At 31.4% G+C, this 9161-nt stretch overlaps 1 protein-coding gene across 12 annotated transcripts; it reads right to left on the bottom strand.

Annotated features, from left to right (window-relative positions):
• Window positions 1-1429: 1429 nt before the first annotated feature.
• On the bottom strand, window positions 1430-8911 carry LOC107909522 (uncharacterized protein At2g29880). 12 transcript variants are annotated; one of them, XM_016837085.2, is made up of 7 exons: window positions 8606-8883; window positions 7607-7656; window positions 6343-6435; window positions 4798-4881; window positions 2310-2677; window positions 1979-2234; window positions 1454-1870 (listed from the first exon to the last, which is right to left on the bottom strand). In XM_016837085.2, exons 1-7 carry the CDS (start codon window positions 8662-8664, stop codon window positions 1863-1865), a joined length of 918 nt encoding a protein of 305 aa, XP_016692574.1. In that variant the 5' UTR covers window positions 8665-8883; the 3' UTR covers window positions 1454-1862. The 12 variants fall into 12 exon arrangements, 10 of the variants coding, with proteins under 10 accessions (XP_016692573.1, XP_040944928.1, XP_016692574.1 ...); XM_016837088.2 differs by adding an exon at window positions 8247-8526 and having other exon boundaries at window positions 1550-2234; window positions 8606-8880; XM_016837084.2 differs by having other exon boundaries at window positions 1430-2234; window positions 2331-2677; window positions 8606-8848.
• Window positions 8912-9161: the final 250 nt, after the last annotated feature.

Raw genomic sequence — 9161 nt, 5'->3', positions numbered from 1 at the left:
TCTTACTCAAAAGAAGTATGTTTTGGAGTTACATCATAAGACTAGTATGGAGACTGCATCACCTACCCCAACACACATGGTAGGCACACCAAAATTAACTACTATATATGGCACACCGTTTCCAGATGGTCATTTGTATCGCAACATTATTGGCACTCTGCAGTATGTATGCATTACACGTCCGAACATAGCCTTCTGTGTAAAAAAACTGAGTCAGTACATGAATACACCACAGGATACACATTGGCAGGTAGTGAAACGTGTGCTACGATATCTTAATAGTTCTTTGGATCATGGACTATACTTCACTAAAGGTTTTTTTGAGTTAACTTGTTATTCTGATGCTGACTAGGAATCTACAATTGAAGACAGACGATCAACCACTGGTTACTGCATTTTTCCTGGTTCTAATCCAGTTGCATGGTGCTTCAAGAAACAGGCTGTTGTTTCTCATTCTTCAAGAAACTGTTTTTCTGAGCTACTATGGTTAAAGTAGTTGTTGACTGAAATTGGCACCGATCTTCAGCATATACTAATAGTGTGGTGTGACAACACCTCCACAGTATCGATGGAAGCTAATCCGACTCATCATGCCAATGTTAAGTACATAGAGATTGATCATCATTTTATTCGAGAAAAGGTTTACGATGGTATTCTCCATGTAAATTTTATGCTCTCGGCAAGTCAAGTTGTAGATGTTCTCGCCAAGCCTATTACTCTAAAAAAATTTCCTTCTTTCGAGATGCATTACGTGTACTTCCTCTCAGTAGCGATCAATCAAACAATCAACACAAGACAGAAAACCCGAAAAATGTTAGCAGTTGAATAATTAGTTATGAAGCTAACTGTTAAAGAAGTTAGTTGTTAAAAAGTTGTTAAAGAAGTTAAGGTATGTTTGGTTCACTGTAATAAAATAGAGCTGTAATTGGATAGAGTTGTAATTGAATAAAACTATAATCAATAATTCAATTGTTTGGTTGAATGGAATGAAATAGAACTATAATAGTATTCTTGTGTTTGGTTGAATGGAATGATGTTGTAATAGCATAAGGAAAAAAACTAAAATGACTAGAATACCCTTAGCAGAATTTTTTTTAGGTAGATGATTATTGTTATTGTTATTGTTATTAAATTTTAATAAGATTATTATTAAAAATAATAAATAATTTAACCATATTTTAAAATAATTATTATTAAATATAATTTAATAAAATAATATATAATTTAATAAAATTCTTAATATAATTATTATATGAATTAAAAAATCATAATAGATAATACTATAAAAATAATATATAATCTACTTTATTATTTTAAACTGCAATACATATTTAATGTGCTAAAATATCATTAGTGAAACAAATAATTTAATTATTCTACAATAAAAAACAAAATATTAGAAATAATAAATAACTTGAGAATTATATTTCACATTCAAACATAATATTCATATATTAACAAAAAGTTGCATGATTTCATTAGTTTATATGTCATAATCCATATGTTATAAAATTTTACAACATTAAAAAGTAACAACATTGTAATGACATTCTATCATGTCATTATACCATCCAAATATTACAAACACAAAAAGTTACCAAAATATCATCAACACAACCATGATTTTTAATGGTCAGCAAGAAATCTTCTGACCCATTCCAATCGCACAGAAGAAGGTAAACTAAAGAAAATGAGCATTTGCGTTGGATGATCTAGAATTTTGCTCAATGCGCGATAGCACTCATCCTTAGTTAAACCTTTTACTTCACATAATGTTGGATATAATGTTAGAGCTCTTTCTTGAATGGTCATTTCTGACTTGAATTAGCACTTCGGAGGCAATACTCCTACTGGTTTCAACACTAATGGTCTGTATGTTTTCCGCCAATAAAGTGGAAGCATCATGAAATGAAGTAGAAGAAATATGATCAATTGCATCAGAAATCTTTTTTTTTCTTCTTTGAAAATGTGGGATCACCTTTGTTTCTAGCTGGTTGCGTTTGTGTAGCTGAAAGATCCATGTCATCCAAAGAAACATCAGCTTCGCATCCATAGAAATCATTTCTTTCTTCATGGGTATTTGTAGTAGCTACATCCTCAACATCTATTTCTTCAATAACATCAGTGGCTGTTTGAGCATCTTTCCCAGTGGCTCGATCTTTTGCATAGATGACAGTAAGTTGGTCATAATAAGGAAAACTATGATGTTTGAATTGACCGGCTTCTTTATGACTCTATAAAAATTAGGAATTCATATTAGATATAAGTTTGGTCAAAATAAGATAAAAAAGACTTGAAATAATTTTTACATTTATATATGAGTTCCATACCACATCTTCAGCAACAACAAGCTGCTTATGCTCATCCCAACCAAAATCGCTAGTGTTTTTTCCACTAAGCATGTCATAAACGATTGACCAATCCCTTTTCAATGTCCTAATCCTCGATTCAAGATTAGGTTTAGCCTTCAACATGGTATTGGGTAAAACTTTTTCTAACATTTTTTTCAACTCATTTAAATAACCGGCTTTGAATCCCGTATCAACATTAAAGGTTCCGACATTGTGCAAGTCGACCATACAGGTAACCAATGCAACATCTTCTTCTGGAACCCATTTCCTTTTGGTTCCTCGAGAATTTTGGGAAGAAACACTTGATTGTGAAAAACCTGACATAACTATCTTAAGAAAAAAACAAATTAAAATTAAGTTCAATATTATGAATCAAAAGGTCAACACTTTATAAAATTATAACTCATGATGAATCAAAAGAAAATAAATTATAATTCAACAATTCTAGTACAATACTAGAGGTGCTCATGGGCCGCCGGGCCCAAAATATGGGAGGGTTCGGGTAAAAATATAGGCCCGAAATATGAGTTTGGGCAAAAAAATGAGGCCCATTTAGAAAACGGTCTGGGCATCGGGCACCACTTTTTTGGCCCGGGCCCGGCCCGAATATAATAAATTTTTATTTTTTTATTTTTAAAATATTTTTAAAATACTTTTTTATTTTTTAAAAGAATTTGGTGTTTATTAAAAAATGGGCCTGGCCGGGCTGAGTTCAGGCTTAAGAATTTTTTCCCGGGCCGAGCATGGAGAAAATTTCAGGCCAATATTTCGGGCCGGGCTCGGGCCTAGGACACGGGCCGAAAGTTTTTTCTGGGCCCGACCCATGAGCACCTCTATACAATACAAAAAACAATTCAAACACCACCAAATTTTCATAAACTAGATACATGAAATAACATAAGCAAATTAACTTTTACTATATTTACCCTAAACCTAACTAATTTCTAGATGCTTGCCATTCATCGAACATTTGGTTGGCTAGTTCCATCCTTCAAGTAGCCCATGCATCTGATGGATGAATATTTACGATATTTGGTTCATCGTCATCTATCACATTACTAGGTAATCCTTTTCTCAACTCCGCTTCAATAGGATCAAGACTCATATAGTTCGAATAAAATTATAGAGCAAATAACATGCAATAATGATTCTATTGTGCACCCTCACAAGATAGAATGATGGGCTCCTAAGTATTCATTATCTAAGTTTTAATAACCCAAAGCATTTTTCAATAACATTACGTGCTGAAGCATGTTTCATATTGAAAAATTCTTCCAGAGTACTTGGTTGGTAACCCTGACGCCACTCATTCAAATTATATCTTTGTCCTCTAAAAGGTACAAGAAATCCCTTACAATATGTGTATCCAACATCAACTAGATAATAACAACCTATAAAAAAATTGTTTGTCATGGTTAATTTCCCAAAAACTATAATCTTAAAGATTAATTAAAGTCCTCTAATTTTGCACTTTACCATGAGGAACTTTTAGTCCATGTCTCCTACTAATGGCATCTCGAAAAACCCGTCCATCAGCAACAGAACCTTCCCAACCAGGAATAACACAAACAAAATGCATATCAGGTGTACAAACACTTAACATATTTGTTGCTATGTTACCTTTTCGCATTTGATATCTAGGTTTATCAACTATTGGAACCCTAATCTTGATGTGGGTTCCATCTAAAGCACCTAAGCAATTCTACATCACATGTATAAAACATTGAGTTAGGATACTATATTTAAATCTAAATCAACTAAATTATGTACAAGCTATATATAGAACTCATTCCAATACCTTGAACTATTTCCACATTGGGTCTGTAGAATTAGCTGTAATTGGCCTTATCTTTTTAAATAACACATCTTGTAAGCATATGACAGTATTTAAAACATTGTGAAATGATCTACTAACGGTTTCCCAAGACCTTTTAAAGTGATGCTTGATAACTCAATTTTTAAGGTGATGAGAAATGATATGTAAAAACATTGCCACTTACTCATCAACAAGCATGTTCCTTGACGACTTCAATTCCCCTAAAGTTTGTAACATCTCACATAGTTTAAAAAAGGTAATTTTATTCATCCTAACTTGTTCAATACAGGTCTCGTCACTAGCATATACAAGTCTTTTCACATAATCTCGTTTTGCATAAAAATCTAAAATATAGGATCTAATCCCTGGTCTACAAGTATGTAGGCTATGAATGGCACCTAATGTAACTAAGAACCAACTCGCAACTGTACACATTTGCAACCATATTGTCAGTGCAAGACCAATTCTTTTACGCGTCACACTTTGTACTATTAAAGGCAGACGAGCCATTACTGCAAGATATTAAAGTGTTACATATCTTCAAATTGTAGTAAAAGTGACACATTTCTCCAATACTAATATCAATAACAGTAAAATAAAATCAAAGAATTTAATTGCCAAAGAACTTACAGTGATTCAATGAATACAAGACGTTCAACTGTGGGTGGAGGAAGCAATCAAACAACCCAAAGAAGAAGAGGAAGCAATAACACACTATCAAAGAAAAATGAACAATACATACTAAGAATATTTACAAAGCACAAAATAGAAATTACAACTATCTTTGCAAGTAAAAAACTTGAAATTCATTTCTTTATCAATTACCCAAAAAAGAAATAAAACAAAATAAAAAAAAGAAAGTGTTTTTGCGGATTTGATTAATTGATGACTGACGTTTAATAATTATTTTTAAGAAAAATATTCATTTAATACATCTACATCCAAATAACATAGTTTCCAGTTCTACAAAAATATGCATATATTATATGAAAATTTTTAAAATATTCGATCTTTAATTTACCTATTAAAAAGTTTGTATTCATCCTCACATTGTAATTAACTAATGTTTTATTTGAATTAATAATTGTGAATAGAAAAATATATATTATTTTTATTTAAATAAAATCTAAAACTCCATATACATTACATTCTTACAATAACATGATTTGTTTGTAGTATTTTACTTTCTTTTTTTTTGTTTCGTTTGTTGAGATAATTTTTGTAGTGTTAATTATAATTTTTAATCAAACAATATAAGTAATATAAAATATTGTTTGAAGACCAAAATTAAATATAACATAAATTAAAGATATCGAAAATAAAAATAGTTTAAAAATATATTAAAATATTAAAATAGTTTTAAATGAAACACATCAAAAATAAAAACATATCGAAAATTAAATATAACCAAAATATTCTTGTTTAAAGTAAAAAGATCAAATTTGAATTGTAAATGTAGTTTAACATGTATATATTGTCTTTCCCATATTACTAGAAAAGAGTAATGGTATCATCATTCCAGTGGAGATATTTGTTTGTCCCTTTTCCTTGTTCATTTTTGTTGTTGTTGTTGACTCTTGGCATTTGGCAGCCTACAAGGGTGTGCTGTTCTTTACCTTGGCAGCCTCATTATCCATTAACAAATTTTATCTTTCCAAAGTTGAACACAAAACCAACTTACAACAAAGACATTGGGAGGGTATTGTTACCTTAGCACACCCTTGAGTAATATTTTTCCCTTTCTTGTTGCTACATTCAACCACTTCTTTAGCTAAAACACAAACCATTCTATTATTTCAAGAGGATACACATTTAACACGTAATGGTTCCAACTATAAAATCCAAATAAAAATAAACTTAACAAAAAACTAAAGGCAAAATGACTGGAAAACATGAAACCAATACAACTAAAAATAACACATAATATTACATAAGGTTGAACAATTAAAGCATACTCATCTAGCATATGACTAAACTAGAATGAGAAAAAGGCTTGTATAGATGACTAGACTAAAATGAGAAACACAATGTTACAAGTTCTATCAAATAGTGAAATACCCATTTTCCCACAATTTTATGAGCAACCAAATAAGGAAGAATGAGAAACATAATGTTACAAGTTCAAAACCACAATAATTCAATAAATCATGATAAGATACAACATGCACTACTTACAAGTGAACATGGCATCAAGAAACAGTGGAAAAAAAGTTGTTAGAAGAGAAACATGAACACTATCAGCTTCTGAAGAAATCAAATAGATGAAACCTGGAAAATGAGAATAGAAATGGATAAAGAACTAATCATTCCAAGAAAATGTCCTTAGCAACCATGTAAATGCCAGATAAAATCTACAACTTTTGAATCAATCAAAATAGATGAAAACCAGTGGAAAAATAAGGGTAATGAATGATTGCCTGCAACTCAATACAAAAATCTTAATTTAAATTGCATAAAACAGATGAAGATAGGTACAAAATATGATCATGCTTTCATTAGTTTTTAATGAGAATTACTATACAACCTTAGAAAATAGAAACTCAATTATCTATTGCCTTCAAAATGTAAGGATAGACTAATAACAAAGAAAATCAGTAGAAAGTAACAACAACAAACTTAAATATTAAATATTCGAGATTCATTGTGCCAATTCGATATTAAAAAACTGAAACTTTGAAATTATAAATGAACGAAGCATACTAGGTCAAATTAGATTTAAATTAAATATAATACCGTTGACTCACTGTGGTAAGCAATCACCAATGATTTGAGCACACATATATGCATAATATATATTTGAAGTCAATATGGTAAGATGGCTCATCCTCATGCAGATATAGCATTATAGCTTATTATAGAATAATCTAAATTCAACTCACAAAGGGTGGTAAGATGTTCTATCTGGTTTGGAACAGAAGTAAATCTGTCACACCAACTAATTGTCAATCATTGTTCCTATACTTTAAGTGGGTAAGCATCGATTTATCTTGTTTTAGTTCAGAATTGATACTGCTTATTCTAGAATAGAATTTTTTGGGGTTGATTCTTTTGTTTACCTTTTGTTTGTGGAAATGATTTATATTCCACTTTAGGGGTTGATTTGTTTCATTGGAATCACCATCACTTGTTAGATTGTTTAGTTTTTAAATAGGTCAATCATTTAGATATGGAAAGTAGTGAGGATGGGAAATTTGTTGATCCAAATGTTATCAATACAAATCAGTAATGATTAAAAAAACAGCCCACATTAGCTGCAATCTCAAAGTCAAATCATACAAACAATTGACTATCAAATGATCAAGATGGACTAAGATTCATGCTTGTGCTAAGCAAGAATTGCAAAAGCATAAAGCCTGAGTAAGTTTTCAAATGCAGAGATACTAGTTAAAAGAAATCGAAATAATAAAGCAGAAAACTATAAATGTAAAGAGTAACTTACTCTTCTTCACCAGAAGAATCAACAGATTCCATTGATGATGTCTTTCTGGCCTGTATGACAAAGCAAATGAATATTCAAGGGAGTATGGTTTTCCTCTATCAACAGAAACTCTAAAAATAAATAAAGCATCTCATTGCATTTCCGCATGAAACCAAAGTACATATACATCCACCAGCAAAATAAGGTACAACATTCAAGATGCACATATGCTTTACCGAGAAGCACAATAATAGTTTGTAGAAATAGGTTTGTTCTGTTATATAGTCAAAATATAATGATTTAATTAGTTGATTGACTTTGAAAGAATTTTTTTGCTTATTTACAGTAAACAACTTCATAAGAATTCAATTTACATCAATTTAATTAATTAAACTCGGAAAGAAACGAACTGTGTGGTTTCAAATACAGTTTGATTTTCTTTTCAAATTTCTTAACAGGCAATCAATGACAATAAAGCTCAAAGTCTACATGTTTCATGAGATAGGTATTGACTCAGAAAGAATCAAATTATACCATATTTAGGTTAATTTTTTTTTATCTTTTCTAGGACTAAGAAAGAAAAATTAAATAACGTTGTTTTAAAGAAAAAGGTTTGAGGTGAGAAAGAGAGTGAGCGAGCGGCACCAAAAGAGGTACTAACTCAGTTTAATCCGCCAGGGGTTATTTGCTGCTCTGACAAGCCAAAACCATTTTTTCTTTTCAGCTTCTTAAGCCAAGGATTAGCCTACTACCGTAACGTCTTAAAGTTCAACCTCCTTACAGAGTGTTTCAATTTCAGACCAGGTCTAAAATTTCACCTCCCTCTCACACCCTGAGCCAGCAAGGGCCCACTTAAGCCCTTCCCAAGCCAACTAGTTGTTCAATTCTCTCTTGTCCTAAGCCACCTTAATGCCCCCAACTTGGGTTATAAGCTCTCGTTACTTAGCTCGGCACGCAACTTGGGTAAGAAAAAAAGACAGATTGGAAAATGAAAGGAACAGCAAAACGAAAAATGTTTACCTGACCTTGTATGAAGGGGAGTAATACCGGAGTCGAAGGAAGCAAGAAATGGCTATCATTAGAGTGTTTTTGAGGTGAGAATTTGGTGAGGATAAAATAGGGTTTTTCAAGCAACGAATGGGTAAACGGTGAAGAGGGAAGGGAATAGAAATAAAAAAAAATATCTCTGTTTAAGCCCGGAATTGAATACACTCGTAATATGGTATTGAATTGAACCAAACATTTGTTTATGTGGGCCTGCAAAATAGGCTTGTAATAAGCTTGTAATGGCATAGTCATTACCTTCAACCAAACATCCCCTTAATTTGTTGAACAGCTTAGCAGTTTTAATATCCTATCCATAAGTATAAAGTCATGTGAATAGGAAAGATAAGATCAAGAAATACGTTTTTCATTTTTGTTACTCTGTATTATAATCAAACATTTAAAAGTAGTTTTTAGTAACTTTTACAATTTCAAATATAAAATATTTTTTTATAACATAAAAAACCATAGGGTGAGGGGTAAAGGGAAAGAGAAAATGCTAGAGACTGGTCTCATACAAAAAGGGAATGGC

The sequence above is a fragment of the Gossypium hirsutum genome, chromosome D02 (assembly GCF_007990345.1).
Source record: "Gossypium hirsutum isolate 1008001.06 chromosome D02, Gossypium_hirsutum_v2.1, whole genome shotgun sequence".
Lineage (NCBI taxonomy): Eukaryota > Viridiplantae > Streptophyta > Magnoliopsida > Malvales > Malvaceae > Gossypium > Gossypium hirsutum.
The sequence above is the reverse complement of the archived record's forward strand: the minus strand, read 5'-3'. Positions and strand labels throughout refer to the sequence as shown.